General features: G+C 44.3%; 1 protein-coding gene across 4 annotated transcripts in view; it reads left to right on the forward strand.

Moving 5' to 3' along the window:
- Nucleotides 1–23193, forward strand: part of trps1 (trichorhinophalangeal syndrome I) — a 109123-nt gene that overhangs the window by 34912 nt on the left and 51018 nt on the right. For 3 of the 4 annotated variants that reach the window (XM_030120303.1, XM_030120302.1, XM_030120304.1), the window contains exons 3-8: nucleotides 11380–12096; nucleotides 12819–12928; nucleotides 17633–18239; nucleotides 18335–18549; nucleotides 19021–19216; nucleotides 19310–19547. In XM_030120303.1, the coding sequence (XP_029976163.1) occupies nucleotides 11380–12096; nucleotides 12819–12928; nucleotides 17633–18239; nucleotides 18335–18549; nucleotides 19021–19216; nucleotides 19310–19547 (2083 nt within the window). The remainder of the gene's footprint in view (nucleotides 1–11379; nucleotides 12097–12818; nucleotides 12929–17632; nucleotides 18240–18334; nucleotides 18550–19020; nucleotides 19217–19309; nucleotides 19548–23193) is intronic. The other variant, XM_030120305.1, reaches the window with a different exon arrangement.

A 23193-nucleotide genomic window follows, 5' to 3' on the forward strand; every position in this document is an offset into this window, starting at 1 on the left:
TATTGTGAAAATAGCACCTCTTTGTTATTGCTATAATTTTTCAAGTTAATTTTCATCCCGGGCAAAGCGATGATGATTCTCTCTGCGTTGTTGAAAAGGACGGCGATTGTTTTGATACAGAGAGGGTTTTTATAGTTATTCTAATAAAGTTGACTACTTCTTCGGTCCCCCCAGGCAGGCCAGAAGTCTCATAATGATGTGCTCTCTGTCTGTCTGTGAATCCGTGTATGTGTGTGTATCTGTCGGTTGTTATGCAGGATAGAGGAAATGAAAGCTCAGACTTCGCCTCAAGGCTTTCTAAACTGTCCCAGTGTCCTTCACACACGTGTGTGTGTGTGTGTGTGTGCGCGCGCGCGTCCGAGTCGGAGCCCATCTGCTCCAGTAAGTTGGTTTGTGAGAAAACATGAGTTAATGCTGCGAAAAGAGGAAAGAATACACTCATGTTCAGTTATTGTCCAACCCCACTGCTGTCATGCACGCACACACGAGCGCAATATATGCATTGAGCGTAAGGAAGTGATTGTATCTCAGCATTACTTGTGAAATATTTGGCAAAGCTTCCACCTGCTTCCCCTTTTTTATTCTTTCCTTTGACACAAAAATGTGTTTGGAAACACTGACCCTCTAAGGTATAAATGACACTGGAGGGCATGTTGGACTATATGATGTATTACTACTTCAAGTAAGGTTGATGTAAACTTCACCTGCATGAAATTTGCCTGTTACTTATTGATAAATATCAGTATTTAAATCCCATGAATGCTTTTTTAGTCTTTATTGTTCATTTTTCTCCCACATACTGCAGTCGTGTGTGTGCGACGTGCGTACATGCGTCTCTGCGTGTGTAATTTCCTGGTTGTCCCTCAGCAACCCCTGAGCTCTGATCACAGGAAACTTAGAGGAAGTTGTCAGGTTTCTGACACACACACACACGCACATATCATGCTTTCACACTTGTAGAAAAGATGGTGGGAGAATCTAAAAGCACTGTGTGTGTGTGTGTGTTGGGTGTGAGGTGTGATCGTCTTTTTTTTTTTTTTTTCTTACACGGTGTTCTCCTTTATCAAGGATGTGAAGCCTGTCCATTTCTGCTCGGTCGTGCCTCATTCTTTCATCTTGTGCGGCTGACTCAGACCTTGTGTGTGAGGCTTCTGCCACTTCTCAGCACACCAGGCAGGAGAGCACTTCGTCTGCGTGCGCTCAGCCTCATTCTCTCTTTACTCACTGGCCTTTCTTTAAAGGATACTGGAGAAAACCATTAAAAGGAACCTGGTTGGGAAAGGTGCACGTCTGCTGAGACAACCTCAAGGACTGAGTGTCTTTGAGATGCAGAGAACACTGGACAGCACCACTGCTACAACTTCCTGGTGGTATCACGTTCCAAAATCTGTGCATCTACCTGTGTATTAAATGTTTTGGGTATAGTGTCTGGTTGAGGACTGTTCTTGAGTGAATATTCCCATTTCCCAGCGTCGTGGTTTCGACAGGCGGCGTCTCCCAGTTCCAGCAGCGCTTTGTCTTCCTTATGAAAGGCTTTTGCAAAACAGACAACTCTTTAATGCGCTGCAATATATCTAGGATTTGGGGGGGGATGCTGCTCAATTATTTATCAAACGCTGTTTTTGATGTTCCGTTCCTTCTTTTACGTGTATTGTTCGTAGCTCCAGTGGTTCTCCTTTGGCTGTGGTTTAATACTTTTATCTTTTATTGACTTTTGGTTTGAGGGATTTGGTTTTGACCCATTTCATCGAAATACGAGAAAAAAATCTCTTATTGATCTAATTTGCTGTCACGCAGCGTGCGCGTTGTACCGAAATGAAGAAACTGAATGAGGAGTCAATGAAATCGGGTGATTTTTTACTAATGTAACTGATAACATGCAATTGGTGAAAGTAATCTTTTAATGTGGCCTTAATAGGATTGTTTTTAAAGTGATAACAGTCGTCCAGAATTCACAGATGTAGTAGTTTTTCATTTGATGAATTCTTTTTGGACGGTTGTGAGAAAGTGTGTTTGTTTTCTTCGCAGATTTGAGCAAATTTAACTGATGTTTTCCATCTCTGTGATGCAATTTCTTGGTAAGATAAACCTGCAGATTTGTGATTTTTCTTTTTCTTTTTTCTTTTGCGGGCTGACATGTGTTTTCTCTTTGTTGGTGTCAGCGTCTCTGTCTTTGCTGCCAGTTCAGGATTATTAATTATACTCACTTTTCACAGTCTGTCTGCATGTGTGTGTGTGTGTGTGTGTGTGTGTGTGTGTGTGTGTGTGTGTTTTCCGTGCCTCCGCATGTGTGCGAGTGCGCTCCCTCGTCCGAGTCGCGTGATTTATTCCTGAAGTTATAAAAGGACGCTTTATGCGCATTCCCCCACAAACAAACACAAAACAGAGCGCCGCCGACCGCAGGTTGGCTCGCCACAAGAAACGGTTACAGTGACGACATGGACGGTGATGATGAGACGGAGACAGAGAGAAGTCCCGTTTTCAAGGAGCTCTCCGAGACGTGACCACACACACATGGTATGCTCCCCACACACACATTCACACACAGACCAAGTATGCTCTAAGGACCATAGCAGGGGAGCTGTGTCTGTATCTGACTGTGTGTATGTGTGTGTGTGTGTGTGTGTGTGTGTGTGTGTGTGTGTGTGTGCATATAAAGTTAAAATCCAGACAGCCATTCCAGGGGCCAGACTATTGAGTCTTTTAAACTCTCAGGTCACAGATTATTGAAATAGCAGAAGAGATATATAGTCTGCGCCCGTGTGTGTGCGTGTGTGTGTGTGTGTGTGTGTGTGTGTGTGTGTGTTTGTGTGTCTGCTATTTCGTTATTCAACTAAAACATTGCAAATTGCCGGGGTGAAACAGAAATCCACACATGTGAAGACACACCTTTAAGTGTCCGGAGTGTATAAAGTCTGTGATTTAATGAAATAACAGGTGTGTGTGTGTGTGTGTGTGTGTGTGTGTGTGTGTGTGTGTGTGTGAAAGCATTAAATGCAGACGTGTGGGCCCCTTGTGCAGCCTGGATCTCTGAATGTGTGTATGCTGTAACACTGATTTATATCAGCATCATTTATAGGGCCGCTGGGAACTGAAGCAGCAATGTCTTGGCAGGTGTGTTGTTCTCAGAGCTCGCAGCACCTATTGGCAAATATGACTCATGGAGTTCATTTTAACCAGTTAACCACCTTTGATCAGACCCGAAACAAGTCAACTCGGTTCACTCAGACGTTTTTCAGATAGAACTGAGTTAATTACAGCTCACACACACACGCACACACCTCAAAATAAAGTTTTATAGTGTGTGGTATTGGCGTGGGCCTTTCACATTTGCTTATGCAGATGAAAACAACTAGTTTTAGTCACGCCAAGTAAGCCACAGTTAGAAAAAGCCTTTTGTGTGTGTGTGTGTGTGTGTGTGTGTGTGTGTGTGTGTGTGTGTGTGTGTGTGTTTCTGGCCGTGGTTGGGCTTCCGTCACGTGTAACCTCACTGTTCACGTTCACATTTGTGTGTTATCAAGTTGAAGCGAGAGTAAAGTCAGTTTTTGGAGAAGTTAAGTGTGTCTGTTTGAACCCAGAGACACTTGTCCTTCCCCTCCGTCGACTCGGAGGCGTTCTCGCTCCTGAAACGCTCCACAGTCAATAGATAATGGTTACACTGGACAGCTCCCAATTATATGTGTTTGTTCACTTGTGGTGTTAACCAATGTCCCGCCTCGGTTCCCATAAGGGGTAAACAGCCCTCCTACAGAGAATCACCCACACACACACACACACACACACACACACACACACACACACACTCACGTGGACACACAACTGCACACTAGGTATTGTGGTTCCCAGACCCTGTGTGGCGCAATAATCTAATGCAGCTATTCAGGTCAGACTCCTCTAATAGACTTTTAATAAAGTTTTTATGTTAGGGCAGACGTGGATGTGTGTGTGTGTGTGTTTGTATGGATGCAGGATGGCTTGCAGGCATCTTTGCTTTACTTATTTTTTTTTTTCTTGTCTAGTTTCCTTTTGAAAGATAAATAACCGTTTTAAATCAACAGCAGTGTGGTGAATCCCACGTCTTGTCCATGCTGTGTGTTCTGTGAAAGGTGGAGACACTGGTTTGGTCAGTGCCCCGTGGTTTGCTATAAATGAGCCCAGTACAGGCGCTTCTTTAAAATTAAGATACAATGAAGATTTCACATGAAAATTTCAGTTATTGTTTCTATGTTGAAAACATGTAGCACAGTGCCTTGTGGGTAGGAAGCACACAAAGCTGACAGTGTGACTCCGAAGAAGCAGACACCAGGCGGAAAGAAAAAGTTGGAAAATGCCTCGTTTGCTCCTATCCCAAATGTGTAACTGTTCTGATTGTGTGACATTTCTGTTTTTAGTTTTCTTTGACTTCAGAAAAACCAAGAGAGTAATATGGCAATATGCTGAAATTTTCCTGTTTTTTTTTAAATGTAATACTATTAGATTAAGTCTGAGTAATTTAATGAAATAAAGAAAAAATGTATTCTTTCCCAATTACTTGATTAAGCCCCAGAATAATTGATAGAAAACTGAATTACTAAAATAATCGACAGCTGCAGCCCTAATGGACATATATTCCCCCAGATTGATCATATTTGTAACGGTGAAACTCCCATTTATTTCGGATTAATGGAGCACAAATGAAAATTTTAATTTTCTCTCAGACATCTTCCCAATAGAACATATTCCATGCGATGAGATCATTAAAAAAAAAAAAAAAAACAATTTTTAACCTGAAGGCCATAAAACAACACAGCTAAAATTGCAGCAATGCTCAAAAGTTTTACTTTACAGATTGTTAATGTGAAAAAGATAATTAACTTTGCCGTGACATTTTTAGAGATGTGTTTGTCTATCTTTATATCAATTCTTTCTTCTTATTTACAGATTTGAAATCAATGAATGTGAAGGAATGGATACTGTTGAGACCTTTACATTCCTCACAGTACATGTGTAGCAAACTCTTTAGACATTGTAAGGAAAGGCCAAGGACTGATGGGAGGAGATGAATAAAAAAACCAAGGAGAGGACAAGGAGGAGGGCGGGGAACGAACGGGAGATTAATTGTTCGTGCGCCGGCTGAAAGATGGACTGATAAAGGGAGGAAAGGAGGAGTGAGGTGTGTTTAGATGACGGGTTTGTGTGAGATTCACACCAAAGTAGAAAGGAGTCAGCGCAGAGCCAGAGGAGGGACGGAGGAGCAGAAACAGAGGGAGGGAGGCTCAAAACGAGCGAGGGAGGGATTGAAACGTGAACCTCTGATTAAGTTTGACATTTAAGATGACATATTTTGCATGCTGTTACCCCATTACAAATGAGTCCTGCACTGTGGGAGTGTGTGTCTGCGTGTGTGCTTGTGCAGACGCGTGTGTGTATGTGTGTGTGCGGGCGAGTGTGCGTGAGGATTCTGGCATTGATTAGGGGCCTGGTAGTCAACTGAAAGCTTTTGGTCTTAAAATGGCAGGTGGACTGTGTCTCGCAGTGATTCTGTGTTTTCCTCGTGTCCCTCCTTCTGTTTCTCCCTCTCTCGAACCCCCCGCCTCCACCTTCAATTAGGCTCCTGCCTCTGCAAAATCGATTCCAAGCTGTTACTAGTCCCCCTAAAACAGAAATCCCTCCCTCTGCCAACTTTCCTTCCATCAGCCCCGTGTTTCTGGAGGAGGCTGGGCTCGCCCGCCGTCCCATCCGGCGACCGTGTCCTATTATTAAACCGCCGCTTCAAATCTGCTCGGTTTCACGGGCTGATCTGCTTCGTCTACGCGGGTACTCAAACGGTCACGTGCGCGCTTTCATTAATATTTGCTGGAGCTGCCTTGGTTCACTGACACGTATCCTGAAGCTACGGGCCAATACAGTGTGACTGCCATTTTGTGCATCAGTGGCCTCCCTTGATGAAATGATCTGTGACATTTGCATATAAATAAATGACTACCGAGTGACACAATGCAGCCATGAATGCTTTTAACATTTGCAACAACAGTTGGTGTTTAAAGAAAAGGGTGTTTTCAGTGCTGTCCGTTCACAGCCAAATTTGTTCGGTCACTGAAGAATAAATAACAGAGTAATTGAACATATTTACAAATCAGTTTATTAGACTACCAGGTCTCAGGAGAATATGGACTGGGCGTCGTGACACTCTGGATTTACTGTGGTGCACAGACTCAGTAGCAGCATCTTCAAAAAGTTAACGTATTCCCCCATTTTACATGGAGAGTTGGAGGATTTTTTTTGCAAAATTCCAACTTGGGAGCCATTTTCAGAGCACCGTTGTCGTGGAAACAGGCACCCAAAACACAGCAAAAGTTTTCCATTGTCACTTGGATAAAGGTGTAGACTCAGTGATGTTTCTGCGTGGAGACTGCATGTTCTACCTGTGCGTACCTGGGTTGTTTTCCAGGTAAATCCTCACAGTACAGTGACGGGTATCGCCTGGTTTGATGACTCTAAACTACCTGAAAGTGTGCGGGGGTGCGGGTTGACTCTCTTCCTTTGTCATCCCTGTGCAGAACTGATGACTCTTTGTACTTTGTCAGCCGACAGCAGTAATAACTATGACTGACCCAGTTTGACGAAAGAAAGCAGCCGAGACTGAGAGATGAATGGAAGATGATAATAATCAAAAACGCATTAGTCGCATGCCAAATTGACTGAGTAATAATTATTTTCTGGGGTTTTAAACACAGACGTTGACATATCAATCTGTAGTCTCAGTTTCACAGCACTGATACCGATTTCTCAGATGGCGTCAAACACGCAGGGTCTTTCTTCACAAATGCAGGAAATCTGAACACCTGAAAATGTAGATTTCAAAAAAAGCTACAGGATATATGTCGACTGCAGTGTGTTTTTCTGCCTGTGCAGCGCCGGGGCGAATGTGAAGCGGAATGTTTCGGAGCCAGTTTAGTCTGACATTAATTCAGCTGATTAAAGTATTTTCCACTTGTGGTGAAATCTGTTTAATTTATTCATCGTGCCATTTCGCCAGAACAGCTCACCCTCACATGTCCACACAGTCACTCACAGTCGCTGGCTGTTTCTTTTTTTTTTTTTTTTTTTGAAGTTGCCATTCACTTCAGGCCCCGACCACGGCGTCTGGGAAAGGATTGTTTTGTTATTTTTGTCAAAATAAACCTGGAACCTCAATGCGGGCTGCAGAATTGGTTTAAATCCGCCAGCCATTATGTTTCAGATTCTTTTAAGAAAGGACCAGCTGGAAGCCCGACCGAATACATGACTCTGCCTTCAGTGTTTGGCAAATGAGGCTGACAGTGTGCTGCAGCCTGTGGAAAAGACTTAAACGATCGGAAGTTATTCCTGCGGTTCAGCACCTTTGAGAAATCTTGAAAGGCGATCTATGAAAAGCCTCCATCTCAGTAATGTATTGACAAATAATGAAACGTGTTGTTTCTTTCAAACGTTCAGGCTTTATTAAAGGCTTTTAAGCCACTGACTGGTCGTCCTCTTCTATGATTCTCTCTTCGTCCTCTCAAAAGAGCATCCTTTCTCTTGTTAACTCCCTTCTCTCTAACTGTTCGTGCCTGTAAACTGATAACATATCAGTTCTTTCAAAAGGGAGGATCAGGGGCGACGACCAAGAAACATAGGTGGGCCGGGAAATTTAGGGACAAGTAAAGAGGAGATGAATGAAAGGAGAAAGTTGTGAACATCAGGGATTGGAAGGGAAAATGTGAAAACAAGACCTTGCCTTTGGCGTCATCTCTTCATATGTTGCACATTAATCTTTGTTTATGAAGGACGGAGATGCCAGCTCCAGCTGTCCCACGGGGAGGAGAGGAGAGGAGCGGAGATATCTGCGGGCGGCAGGAATACAAGGATATGTTAGTTAGGTACCAAACTTATCCATTACCACGACTAAACAATATGCAGAAGAGAGAACGAGCTCAGAGTCACGAAAACAGTTGCGATGTCATGATGAGTTTTAAGCAGGAGATGCAGACACGTGTAAGAATGAGAGCGAATTAAACAGGAGCCAGGTTGTCTTCACAATAGCCGGCCGATCGGTGTGTAACACCTCTATAATTGGCAATGTTGTTGCGCGACAGTCTATTTATAGATGGGGGATCATGTAAATATCCAAATTAATTGCCAAACAATAATCAGAAAAGTCTCTCAGTAAACAATGACTGCATCTCGGAGCGGGCGTAAACTTGGATTTTCTTTTAAAACCAGCACTTTCACGGTGCCAGTACTAGTTTGCGATGCTCTATATTTGCGCTCCTACCAGCTGCGTTCACCAGCCGGTAGTTAAATTTATAAGCCAGAAAAGACTTCACACGATGGCAAAACTTTTCAGCGTTGCTTCACGGAGCAGCAGGGATCAGTTAATAGGAGTGTGACATGTAAGAGCCGTTGTACGATTCCCCAACTCGCCGTGTCCGCCGCATACGGACACTCGCCGTTTTCCTTCTGCAGTTGTCCTGAGACGATTATTGGCAATTTCAGATAAAAAGGCTCAGCGGCTCTCGGGCTAATTGTCGTTGATGGAAGTGATTAACTGTCACATTTATCTTGGCTGCGGTATTGAGGCCGTTGTGGTGTATAGGGGCTAATTGTAGCTAGTAGCAGTAGTTGTTATGCGGTATGTTGTGGTGGGTTGTACCTAATTGTAGTTGATAGTAATGGTTCCAGTCTGTGTATACAGCCTGGAGCGGACAAAGGCTCTGCAGGGACAGATGCGTGCACCCAGAAACACCAAGCACGCGCACGCGCGCGCACACACACCTCTCCATCTTGCGCCCTCACACTGGGGCGCGCGGTCGCCCTCCAAGCACATGAGCGAACAAGTGATGCCAGTGCGAATGAAGAATAGTAGAAAACAGTAGCGTTTTGAGAGCCATATGCATTGATTTCATGCTTCAGTTTTCTAATTATCATTTTCATTAATATTTTGGTGGAGTTGCTGAAGTCCCAGTTGAAATCATACGGGGCAGATGGAAACACAGTCAGGCCAGTCAGTGCCTCAATGCTTCACCACAGCGATCTGTAGTTTTCCACTCTGTGTGTCTGTGTGTGTGCGCGCGTGCGTGTGTGCGTGTGTGTGTATGTGTCTCACTGAGCGAATGATGAATTCTGACTGGGTGTGGTGAACATCAGATGAGATTTTCCTCTCTCTCTCTCTCTCACACACACACACACACACACACACACACACACACACACACACACACACACACACACACACACACACATACGTGCGCACACACACACACTGAATGCCAGTGCTGGTCTAGGCGTGGGCCTTTTGCAGACATGAATTACTTTTTATTTTTAATAGTTGTACGAAAGAGCAAGAAATGGTACAATACTGTATAGATGTAGGTCTTTTTTTTTTCCTTCTTTATTTCTTTCTTTATTTTTTTCCCTGTTTCTTCTCAATCCTCTCGAGGACATTACATCCTGGTTAAAATATGGTCCTTTTCAATCTGTCTGCGTTGCTCCATGTGTTTGTTCACGGTCGTCTGATTATCTGTTTTCAGCCGCATTCCCTCCAACTTCTTCCTCCGCAGCAGTGTCTGTGTGTGTGTGTGTGTGTGTGTGTGTGTGTGTGTGTGTGCATCTGTGTTTAGTGTATCTCTGATGCTTTAACTGTTTGCAGGTTGCTATCAGTAAATAACCACAAGCTTTTATCTTCCACGCTAACTTGTTGTGTGCGTGACTCACGGGGTGGCAAGCACGCTATCTCTCTTCCAGGCGCGTCATCAAATATGCATTACTCACACACAAAAAAAAAACACTCGCACACACACACTACCGAGTGTCTTTTTTCCTCCCTCTCATATTGCATTGATCTAAAAGTGATCAGTCCGGGCGTCTATCAGGCGTCCTCTGTGTTTACGTCCAAACGCGCACGCACGCACGCCGAAAGAAACAAAAGCGGGCGGGTCAGCGGGTTGAAACGGGCCGACTGTATTTATGACGGGATATGAACTGAACGACCACAAATAAACACGCTGCGGCGCACGCTCTTGGAAGAACACATGCAGTATCTCTCTGTCACGACTGTTGTGAACAGCGCGACCGCAATTGTTCTCTTTTTGAACAAAAGACAGATTATGCTTTAACGTAAAACACATGTTTTGTTATTTGATGGCTTTGTATAGTGATTATAATGGAGGGAGGGGAGGGATGGCAGGAGGGGGGGGGGGTGGGTGGCAGAGGGATAGAGGGAGCACGAACAAAAAGAGGAACTTAATGATGGAATTACTTGAATTATTGGAGCAATTATTCTTGCGTGTCAGAGGGGGCAATAGAGAATAAAAAATGACCGAGAATGAAAAGGAAAATCCCTCGTCAAGTGTCTTTTTTCGTTTGATAGCGGCGTTTTACGCTGATTATAAATGAGCGCCGCGGTTAGAAAAATCAGGGATCGGGTGAAAGGTTGAAGAGCAACAAAGGGAGATGAGTGGTAGATAAAAAGCAAAGTGAGATATGAAAGGAGAAAGAAGAGCAGTGCTAAAGGAGGAGAGGGGAAACGCCAAGTATGGGAGGTGACACAGTGCAGGGGAGACGGTGAGAAATGGGGGAAAGAAGAGATTGCACGCCGGAAAAAGAATGAGAAGCGCGCAGAAAGAAGATGTAGAAAAGAAAGAAATCCGGAGAGCTGGAGGGGATGTGTCTGACGCCTCCCTCATCCGTCTTTCTGATACGGGGTGGAGGGTTTTGATGTGGTTGTGTGTGTGTTGGCCATCCTCCCCAGTCTCTCTCCTCTGTCTGTCTCCCCAGTTTGTCTTTGTGCCTCCCCCTCCCTCCCCGCCGTTTCGGGCTCCCTCTGATATGGTTTGGCTTTTTGATGTGGTTGTGTGTTGAAGATTCTCATGGATGGTTTCCATAATGATAAAAAGATTCACTCAGAGAGAGAGAGAGAGGAAAAAAAAAGACAATGCAGAAAGTTGTATGTGTTGAGATGCAGCGGCCATCTCAGAACACACACACACATACACACACTCCCTCTCTCTGAAATATCTCTCACAGCTGAGATGTTTCTCATTTGTTCGGTCTGTTTTTCTTTGACGAGGTTTGTGGTTGGTGATCGTCACAGATTTCAACGTTCAAAGACGTTTGTAAATTCAATCAAAGCTATACTGAACACACACTGTACATCACTGTCAGATAGTTTTATGCCTGTGTGTGTGTGTGTGTGTGTGTGTGTGTGTGTGTGTGTGTGTGTGTGTGGGCATTTAATCCTCAGTGCCAGTGAGTGCTTAAGACATTGTGTTTGTTTTTGTTTTTTTCGAGCGTTGACTTTTTGGATTATAGACATCAACCTTGCTTTTTTCATTCACCAGATTAAAATGTGACCTTTCCTGTCGCTGTTCACCTTTGTAGAGATGGTGAGGAAGAAGAATCCCCCTATCCGGAGTGTGGGAGGCGAGGAGGAGGAGGAAGAAGAGGGGAGAAGGCCAGCGGGAGAGGAAGAAGAAGAAGGAGAGGAGGAAGGCCGAGTGGGAGCGGAGGCTGAGCGGAAAAACCGACCCTCGGAACCGGAGTCCTCCGAGCGGGTCAGGGGAGACGAGGAGCAGGACGAGGAGGAGGCCGAGAGCGATTGCATTTCCTCGTCCGTCTCGCCCTCGTCGGTCGGCGATCGCTATGGTAATGAGGAGCGCGGGGGGAGGAGGAGAGCAGGGGGGAGGGCGAAACAATGCGAAGCGGCGGCGCCGCCACTGGCCGACAGGCCCGAGAGCCGGTCGGAGCCCGAGGACGGAGAGAAAGGGGCGGAGGAGGCCGTGAGGGGCGACAGGGACCGACGGGAGGCAGACCGCCTCACCCCTCCCCTCCTCGCCGCCCCCCGCCTCCCCCCCAGGCAGGACGGAGGGGAGGAGTCGGCGACCGACACCCCGCCGCTCTCCTCCAGCCCCTCTCCCAAGCTCCAGGACTTCAAGTGCAATGTGTGCGGTTACGGTTACTATGGCAACGACCCCGCTGACCTGGTGAAGCACTTTAGGAAGTATCACCTGGGCCTGCATAACCGCACGCGACAGGATGCTGCCCTCGACACACACATCCTGGCCCTGCACAACATGGCCCCCCAACACACACCTCTAGGTAACTTTCAGCCGCCTGTCGGAAAGTTTTGTCTTGATGCCTGTTCGCTGAAAGAGCTCTGCGCACAAAACAGTCACTGAGAAAGCCTTGATCCACAAACAAGCATGTTGTGAAGTAGCAGGAGTAGAAAATTAAAAAAAAAAAAAAAAGAAGAAAAAAACGACCTTAATTTACAATGAATGATATCTGAGAAAAAAAACACATTGGGGGTGAAAATCAATAGAGTAATCAATCCGGACAAAGCAGGGTTAAACATGCGACCTGTGTGATTCAGGTTTGTCACAGTGTGATGTGGATTTGAAACACTTGAGCCGTGAGTCGTCTGCTTGTTGTCGAGTTCCTCCTCATCCTGTTCGTCATCTACTCACACCACTGATGCATTCGTTCGATGAATCGATAAACCTCACTAAAAAATTCTGGCTCGATCCTCCATGTCCATCACCTCATTGTGTCTTTTGAGCACTGAACTCCTTGAAAGGCAGGCTGTGTCGCTGGCGAGTGTGTTGGTGAATGCAGCCTGTCCAGTGGCTTTTCTTGACGTTTCAGACCCAACCTGAAAGATTCTCTGGTCATGTTTGATTGCAGGAATATGACAATGGTCTGTTTTATAAATGCCAAAATCATTTTTATTTCTGAATTGTTCCCCCTTTCCAGATTACAGACGTTATTAGTGCCTGAAGCAGTTGACCTCTCTGTATTCATGACCTCTCCTCTTCTTTCAGACACACAGGCAGGACAGGGGCAGAGGAGCCAAGCCAAAGAGTTGGGAAAGAGCAGATCAGACGTCCAGCATCACAGGACCGTGATGATGAATGGCACCTATGACGTCCAGGTGAGCGCCGGACAGGGAATACAAATAAGCTGCTCCAAAAAAAAAAACATTCATAGAGATTACAAACTTTCAATCAAGCCATTATAATGAGTTTGTTCATTCGATGCACAAAAAAAATGCAGTCGGAGCGAAGTGCACGTTAAAAGCAGTCATAGTGCAAACCGAACAAACTGCAAAGTTTTAACAAAGTAAAAAAGCTAAGAATAAACAGAGCAGCTCGGGTCATTTTGTGGTGAGGCAGCATTTGGTTAATTGGAAGCAAGGTCTGAAGGGTAAAAAAAAAAAAGACTGGTGCAATAAAGCTTTGGCTCAGAGCATCTTTTTGTTATCTTCTACGACTTACAAAAAGTCTGCTTTTTTAGAACTGGTGGCCCTCATTTGTGGTCTGTTTGATTTTTTTTTTTTATTCTACCCAAAAGTTTTTCTTTTAAAATGAGTGTTTGTTGGGTTTTTTTTATCAAGGAACTTTTTTTTCTAACAGGAGAAACTCCTCAGATATTTTTAAGCCCTGTCACATCCGTGTCACACTGCATGAAGCCTCGTTGTTCTCAGTGAATAATGATCAAATAAAAAAAGACAATGCAGATACTGTATTATATCTGTATGTCACCAAACAGCTTGAAATGCATTTTTGTGCAGGATATAAAAAAAAGAAGTGTTTTTTGAATGAACTGAATAGACATGATCTTTGTATTTTTAATCCTGTATGTTTTTAAATGTTTTCTAACAATACTGAGGTTGTTGGCGTGCGCTATATGATGACTAAATCACACAACGTGACATAATGCATCAGAAAAGTTTTAAGTGAGCAGTATTTTTTACAAACTTTGATCCAGCACCGGAGACACTTTGATTTAGGCCGCAGTTTACTGTAATCTTACTTGTTGTCATAAATCCCCAAAGCTTGGCCTGTGGCTGAACAGATTCATTTGTTGGGCAGAGCAAACAGCGGCTGATTTGTAACACTGGGTGTGCGCCGTCCGCTCGGTGATGCACTCCGCTGCCCGGTTATAAAGCTTGACAGGTGGATGGATGCTGAGCGGGACGTGTCCAGGAGTCCCGGCACGCCCGGCTGCACGTGTCTGCAGACAAAAACGGGCAAGGCGTAGATCACAGCGGCCGTAATACTTTTGCAAAAGTTTTGGCTCTGAAATACTCTCCAAAATGACCTTTTGGGTTTCAGTGTTGGTGCCAAGCTGCTTTATCCACACATATTCTATTCATATATAAAACTGTTGTTTTAATAATAATCAGACTTTTTTGTGTTGATGCTTACAGTGAGTTTTTTTTTTCTTAAAGAACTAATGAGCCACTTGTGAGAACTTTAGTAGAGGAAAGTACAAATATGTATGATTTGAAGAGGAAAAAAGTTAGAAAAATAATGTTGTAAAATCTCAAGTGAAGTAAAGACAATAACAAACAACCAGTTCTCTAAAAATCGCATGTAAACCCACTCAATGAACAATGAATGCTAATCTCTTTTAGTTAAGTATTTGAAATGAGTCAAATATTTTGTGCGCAAATCATCAGATTCTTGCTACTTGATTTATTGTTGACCACGCATTTAAAATTGCTTGGATCTCACCTTGTAATCAAACAACATAACAGCAATTTGCAGTTTAGCGTAGTCCAGACATCAATAGATCAATTTGGAGTGCAACAAACGTCTTCCGTGATTTGATTTTAATTCGGCTGTTTTTCATATCGAGGGGTCCCTAATCAGCGAAAGCCGCACAGCTGAAAACTGGAGTCACAACAACAAACCTGCGACATTTTCCCTGCCGCTGATTAACTGCGCCTGTTAACAGGAAACAATGAAGCACTTCAAACTTTTCATCATCATCATGCGAAGCAGTCAATGTTCCTTTCTTCCCTTCCACATACGCAACATTTTCAAAAGCAGGAGCTTTGATCGTTGGAAGTTATTTTACACCGTATTAAAGACCTAATTGTTTTTTTTTTTTTAATGTATTTAAACACGTTTTAGTCAAGGATTAGGTCTTTCTGTATGCACAAGCAGTAGCACTCATGTTTTTTATGAAAGCTTTAAATGAGATGATTTAATAAATGTGTGAGCGCGTGCGCACGTGCACTTGCATCTGTGCGAAATCGTCAGAGTTTCATTTAAACCAGCAGTCTGTAATGGCAGTAAGTCACGTAATGGACTCAGAAACACACACGTATGCTCACAGCACAGACACACACACACACACACACACACACACACACACACACACACATGCTCAAGCAAGCACATATTCCGAGTCAGAAATAGAAAATCCAGTGGGCTTAAGTCGTCATTATGAAGAAAAAGTGAAAGTATAAAAAAAAAAAAAAGAAGAAAAAAAACGAATGAAAGGGGTCTCTATTCTCTCCATCCCTCGCTCAGTTTTTCTCTCTCCCGCCCACGTTTGGAAAATTCCATGTTGTCATTTGCTAAGACGAGATGCTCCGTCAACCAATGAGATCCTGAAAAGAAAAAAAAAAAAAAAATAACCTGGGAGGAGAATGATGGGAGAGGGGAAAAAAAAAAGAAAAGAGGGAGAGGTGGAGGAGGAAAGGAGAGAAGGTAGTGAAAGAGACAGACACAGAACCAGTAGTTATAATCGGCTGTTAGGCAGTGTAATGAAACAGCTGTCAGACATATTTAACTTTCTTTTCCTCCCTCTGTTCTCCATTTGTCTCTCTCATCATACGTCTTTGTCTCCCCTTCACTTTCTCCTCTGTGCCGCCGCCGCCGCCACCGCTCTTTACTCACTCCTTCTTAATCTATCGGATCCATTTTTTTTTCTACAGCTTCTCAATTTTCTTTTCATCCATCTTTCTGCCTCGTCGTCTGCCCCCCACCTCTGCTCCTCACACACTTTTTTTTTTACTCAACTAGTCCTGTTTGCCCTTTGCCTTACTTCCTTCCTTCCTCTCCGTCCTCCCAGCTCTGCAGCGCGTCTTTCCGTCCGTGCGGCTCGGGAAAGCGACTTGATGTTTTGGCTCTCTGCTAATTGCCGGGGCCGGGGTCTGGGAGATGCGATGATTGCCGGATTGCAGTCGCGAGATCACACACACACACACACATAGTAATTTTCGCTTGGAAACATATTCCTGCTGATTAGGTTGAGATGTTCTTTCTCTCATTAATGTTTTTTTTTTTGGATTTGGAAGTTCTCTTTTACAAGTTCTGGAGTCTAAATTGATATCAGTCGAATAGATCCTGCAATTATGTCCACGGCTTTGAAAGGAGGAGACGCCGTTACCAGCTTGATGTTTGTCGTTTTAATTCTTCAAAAGAAATGAGAAAAACAGATAAGTGGATGGTGAGACTATTAATTATTTCATCAACGGCGACGATCAGCCACGCATTCACCCTTTAGATTGTGAGACGAGCGCGCTAGCCGCTTCCCCACCGTGCCTCCGGACATAACCTAGAAGTCAAATTTGAAATTATAACAAAGTGCCCGTGTGTGTTGCTGTATGGAAAAACGACATTGAAATGTACACTTCTCCCTCCTAAAACACAGCCTTACCTGCTTTATTGTGTCCCTGCCAAACCTCCCATTACCAGGCCGCCTGCAGTCGGCATCGGACCGCAGATGTGTAAAAAGACAAATCCTTATTGTACGGCGGCGAGTCTAATGTCACTGTAAGGCTCGCCAGATTGCCGGCTCACCAGTGTAGCCGGCGGCGCACAGTAATCACCTACAGTCTGGGGGATAACTTAATAAAAAACAGACAGGTTTCAGGTTGCCCGCTCGGTAATGCAAAGACTTGGCCTGGAACGCTGAACGCTACGCCGGAGCCCGGCGTATCTGTTATTGGTCGGTTGGTTAGAGTTAGGGCAGCCTTTTAATTGTCTGCAGTTGCGTACATGGATTATGTTCGTTGTGTGTTTGAGTAGCCGCGGCGTAATTTTCCAGCACGGTTGCGTGATTGAAGGCTCGCGTCACGTTGTCCCCTAAAAGTATATTCTTTGTGCGAGGAGCAGAAATAACAGCTTTGGCGTATATCAGATTTCTTTTATGTAAAACTTTGGACCTTGAGGGTATACCAGGCGCGGCGCAGCTAAGTACCAGACTGAAAATATGTTTAGTTATGACCCAGGGAGGAAATTCCACTTCTTTGTCGAGGGAAATAAACAGAGAGAAATCTTAGTCTTCTAATAGATGTCAACAGATGTTCTAATGATGCGGATATTTTTAAAGTTAGGGTTAAAAGAGAAGAGTTGTGTGCTTATTCATTTAAGAGAAAAAAAACTTTTGAGATCAGCACTGTATTTATGAGTTGCAGCTATTTGAAATGAACTTAGAAAAGTTTATTTTCTTCTACTTATATCAAAAAGCACCAGAAAATTATATTATGTATACCATTATATTCAGTCGGAAAAAGGTCACAAGTTTCACATGTATTTATTACCTAGCCACTTCATTGATATATAAAATATGATCATATAAACTCACTGTTAACTCAAATGTATCTGTTCTAACGGTGATGATTTGAAGCAAGATGAAATGTATAAGAGTAATATCAGTCATTTATGTAGAAAAACCAAACAATAAAAGTGAAAATCGGCTAAAATTAAGAAGCTTATTCCTGAGTTGAAGCATCTAGAAAAAGAGCGTCATCCTCTATAAAGGGCTCGTGACAAACGTAATTATACGTTGTGCTTAAGCGAGTTTTTTTCCAGCTTTCCTGTGTTTTTCCGGCTGGCAGGTGACGCTGGGTGGCACTCTCATCGGAATCGGCCGGAAGACGTCGGACTGCCAGGGAAACACTAAATACTTCCGCTGCAAGTTCTGCAACTTCACGTACATGGGCAGCAACTCGCTGGAACTGGAGCAACATTTCCTGTCCTCCCATCCAAACAAAGTCAAGACTCCGCCGACCACGCCGCTGCTGGCCGCCAACAGCCTGCCGGCTCACGACGGCCACCCCAAGGGGAGGCTTCAGATGCCGGACGGGGTGGCGGAGCGGGTGGCGGTGAGAGCGGAGGACGATTCCTTGGTGGGGTTCTTCGTGCCGGTGCGGGCGTGCTTGGAGCCGCCGGGCTGGACGGGGGAGGCGGTCCGGGCGGCGCCGCCGCAGGCGTATTACTGGTGTAAGTTCTGCAGCTGGAGCTGCGAGTGGTCCGGGGGTTCGGCCAGGCTTTTGGAGCACTTCGAACAGAAACACAGGATGAGCGCGGGCGGGACCCCGAGCCCCAACAGCTCCAACCCGCCGGGGATCGACCGAGAGAGAGGCGGGAGGAAAGACGGAGGGGAGAGAGACCACGGGGCGTCCAAGGGCCGCAAAGACCAGTCATCATCCATCACCAGCCAAGGTAACAGAACAGATTGATAATTGTTACTAACACCATGACGCTTGATACTCTTCACATCTTGTTTGTCCTGAACCTGTTTTTTTTTTCTCTCCCAGGAGACCCGAACAGCAGCGATTCGGAGGCGGTAGTGACCAGCTATAACTGCCAGCTGTGCGATTTCCGGTACTCGATGGCCCACAGCGCGGACGTGATCGTGGTGGCGCCGTTACTGCTGCACTACCAGCACAACCACTCCATCCACCGCTGCTGCATCCAGCACTGCATGTACTGTCCACAGGGGCTCTGTCAGCCGCAGAAGCACCTGGGGGAGGTGAGAAGAACGCCACATTCCAATGTTTGTTGTTTGCTTGGCATTTTCCAAGAAAGGGGGAAAAAAAAAGAGTTGTTTTGCAGGAAACAGAAAATAAAATTGCAATTTTAAGAACGAGTTTAAAGTTAATCATTCCAATTTCCTGCCTAGTTAAATATTCCCCCAGCTTCCCCCGATCTGCCCACGCTCACTCCTCCAGCCTCCTCAGCGCCAGCTGCTTAACGCTTCCATTGCAGCTGTTAAAAATGTAAAAAGCAGGCTTCACGTTGAAAATTTAGGGTGGCAGCGTTCAGCTAATACCACACTTTTGTACTGACCTAAACCATTTCTGTTTGAGCTGCAAAGACAAATAACATCACGGCGTCTAAATGAGGAATATACAAAGTGGAGGAGGCTTTAAATTCGTTCAATAGGTTCCTGATTCCAGAAAAGGCCAGAGCACGCTGAAGGCTGTTGGACCTCTCTCCACAGGTTTCCCACCCGTTCGCCTGTCGGAAGTCCACCTGCCCGAAATGCTGTTCGAAGTTCCCTCAGTCCACCAAGCAGCAGGACGCCATCAGTTCGAAGCCAGCGACCGCCACCTCGCCCAATCCGCGATCCGACCCTGCTGCCATCTCCGCTTCGACCTTTCACCCCTCTCACCCCGCCCATCCTGTCGTCACGCAAGGTACCGAAAGAACGCACAAGCAGCTTCACGTCAGCCGTTGCACATGTTTCCCATCCCTTCTGATTTTCTTCCCTCCTTTCCTTCTGCCCGCAGGCGTCACCCACCTGTGCGACCAGTGTGCGTTCGCCACCACGGACATCGACGTGCTGCTGCAACACTATGAGAGCTGCCACACCCCCATCAACCTGAAGGGGGGGTCCCCGCACGTCAAGGCCGAGGAGGAAGCCGGGGGCGACAAGGAGGGGGGCAGATTGGGAGGAGAGCGGGAGTACTCCTGCACAAAGTGTCACTTCATCACCGAGGTGGAGGAAGAAATTTTCAGACACTACAGGTGAGGAAGAGGTTTGACAGAAGGATGTGATCTTCAAATGTTCTCTTTTGTCGCACTCGTTTCAACACATCGATCGCCAACATGAATCCCGTGTTTAGAAGAAAGAAGATGAAATGTGGATAGTACTAAATATAGTCACCTGAAAAATCTCTGACAAAAAGCTTTTTTCTTCTTTTCTTTCACTACTTGTTGCCCTGAAAGTTTCAGATAAGCTCCTTCAGCTCCTCACAGCAAACTAAACCAAGCTGAGGGAATATAAAGACACCATCATGTGGTGTTTCTAGACTAATTCATTTAAAAGTGCAAACCGATCAGAAATTACACATTTTCATTCATTTGAGTCTAAAAATGCTTGTCTGTAAAATGTCCCACCTGCATGTTCATCACATCTTTTACTCTGCTGTGTTCAGTTTTCTAGATTAAATATTAAAACATGGGAAAACAAAGTGCCCACAATAGCACTGACCGACACATATTGCGCATCACTGGTATTATCTTGAGTTTCTAAGAAATGTAGAAGTTACTGAATGTGGTCACTTGGCTGATAAAGGGCTGAATTTTCAGTTTCAGTTTACTTTTATTTATAAATCCACATTGTGTCGCTGCGTTGAATGGTTGTCACTGAAGCTTGTCAATATTCCACTTAGTCTGACTGATTGTGTCTGAAAGCAAATGTCTTAAAAAGACGGGAAGATGATTCCATGTTGTCTGTACTTTGATTCAGACCCCCTATAATTCTCCTTTTTTACACTCAATTATCCAGGAAATGTTGATTGAGCGCAATAATTTTCAGCAATGGCCCATTTATATATATTAAAAAAAAACAAAAAAAAAACATCACAGAGTGCACAGATCTAATCACATACTGTTAACTGCTATTTTTAGATGAACATCACACATCTAATTGGCTTGGCTTAACACATTTCATGCAGCATGAGAGGAAATGATTTGACAGAAGCTCCAGTGAGCTGCCCTGAAACTCCCCGACATCGACACGCAGCATGTTCTCCAGACGCACATGAGCTCAGTTTCCTGTTGGCAGTCCGTCGGTGATTTGTGTTACTGTCTGTTGTCATGGAAACAATCAGGCCCTGGTCACAAAACGATAAAAAAAGAATCTGGTGGCCAACTTAAAAATAAGTTTTAAGTTGGGCCTTTTTGTCCTCAGGTTGCGTAATGCATATGATCTGCTCACATTTAACGAGCTTTGCAGCCAAAAATCTGAAAAAAAAAAAAAAAAAAAAAAAAAAAAGCTTCACTGAGATCATATCCATTTTTTCAGCTTTATTTTTTAGAAGCTGGTCCAACAACTTCAAACTATCTGAAAACTAGCAAATATTCAATAATTTCTGGGATTCCAGTTTAAAACATAGTTTTTCTTAAATAAGACGGGTCTTTGGTGGTGATTAAAGTCTCGGATATGTGAAAGATAAGCAAGAAAATTGGTTTGATTAGTTATATTTTCTGCGGTGCCACATACTCAGATTTGTCCTATTCCTGACCAAAGAGTCCCACTGAGTTCTATTCAAACCATTTTGAAACCATATATATGCATAAATACATACATATAAGCTAGAAATGTGTGTGTGTGAGACAGACTGTAAATCTGTCAGCGTACAATGATCATTTCAGGGGTGAGAAGGACTCCTTCATGTGTTTTTAGTGCGCTTGTGCGTCTGGCGGCTCTCACAGCCAAAGATAAAGATTGGCCGAGGCCTCGTTTTATGAGAGCGCGGAGAAAGAGAAGGACCTGGGGCAGAGGGGAGCCAAAATGAAAAGGCGTCTCAGCGCAGGAGAGGCTTTAAACACGGTCCTGCAGCCTTTATCTGCCCGACAGCTGCGGGACTCGTCTGGGGGGGGGAAAAAACACGCTCCGAGTGTTCCGACGGCAGCCGGTCACCGGAGCCGCCAGTTCCCCTGACCCTCCCCGTGAAGGCGGGAAGGACACGGAGGACTCGGCCCGTCCTAACAGCCGGTTGACAGCGATGAGCGGGGGCAGGCGCGGTCCCCGCGCCACGCTGAGACGCTCTGTAACACTCTGACACCCAGAGGCATGATGCCAGAGCCCTCGAGATCCGCCACAGTGAGAATTCGCCACGTGACGTCCTCCTTTAACCTTTTTTTTTTTTTTTTTTTTTTCACTCCTGCCATGATCCAGCTGATTCTCGAAATGACAAATCCACGCAGGAGGCGTTCAGTGTCAGGATGGAGAGGTGGCCTGGATATTTCTGTTTATTTCTGATGTTCTGTACTGTTCTCCTTTTCTTTGTGAATTTTTCAAACTCATGGTAGTTTGCACAGTAAATATTCACATACACACACACACACACACACACACACACACAGTCACAGAGCGCTGTTATATTGCTGGCAGAAAATACAAGAGTTCCACACATCGACCTACAATGGGAAGCTCGCTGGATGTGGTGGGACGCAGTAAAAATGTCAAACCTCGCTACTTCTCTTCAGAATGAAGTGCTAGCTTTGCAGAACGCTCGGTTTCATACAGTAATGGCAGCGGAATTAAAAAAATGTGTTTTTAATAGAAGTCAACGGTGCAGTTCTGGCTCTAATATCCTCAGCGTTATTCACCACCAAAGCCTGTTTATTTCATGGAAAAAATTTTCGTTTTAATGTGTGTGTGTGTTTTTATAATAACTAATAAAAAACTTTCAAATAAAAAAGGTGGGCTTATAAAAGGGTTTACATCTTGAAATTGATTACATTTCTTGTAGTTTTGAGAAGGTGAAAAGTTGTCGGAGTGATTTATGAAAACAATTTACGAAACTGATTCACATGATTTAATAGCAGGGTTGTTTTTTATGCACATTTGTTTTTGGCCTTGAAGAGGATGAAATGATTCAGAATGCATTCAAGAAAATAGATGTACTTATTTCAGGTTGGAATGTTTTAAAATATATATATTTTGATCTCAGACTTCTTCCTTTTCTTCACTACCACTTCTGTGTGATTTCATTTTTTAATTATTGTTAATATCATTTCTATTATCTTTCCGTATTATGTTACTTAGACATTTAAACTATACTGAATGGACTTTTTTTTTTTCGTGACACTTGTATCTGAACTATAAAGCTGCAGAGAATTTCCCCATGAGAGATATTTATAGAGTCTAAACTGCGTTCTCAAGGAGCTTTCTCTTAAGATCACCGCAGATCTACAAAGTAGTGATTATTTGTAGCTATTCTCTTCTCTATATGAGCCCTGAAAGTAAAATTGTGTATTCTCTTGTAAAATATGTACGTGCAATTGGCCAAGGGATCATTTGTTCTGCTTATTTTGGGTGAACAGTGGTGTTTTTTTATGTCTTTTAAATGAGCTTGCTGGTATTTCTAGGTTGCAGATGCAATAGGCAGTTACATAAGCTGCTTCTCAGACCTCTACAAATCCAGAGTGACCAGACTGGACGCCACAGTCAATTTGTTGTTTTCATAGACAGACACCAAAACATGCTCACGCTGGAGTTGTAATGACAGAGTCCGAGAACGACAAAGAAAGCTACTGTGACTCAGGCTGGGAAAAAAGGCGGAGAGGAGTGGTGTGGAAAAGTTGAGCGAACAAAAACATTAAAAAAAAAAAAAGAAGAAAAAAACACTGCATAAAACTAGGGAAAGTTATGTGAAATGGT

This window comes from Salarias fasciatus, chromosome 22, assembly GCF_902148845.1.
Source record: "Salarias fasciatus chromosome 22, fSalaFa1.1, whole genome shotgun sequence".
In the NCBI taxonomy this organism is placed as follows: domain Eukaryota; kingdom Metazoa; phylum Chordata; class Actinopteri; order Blenniiformes; family Blenniidae; genus Salarias; species Salarias fasciatus.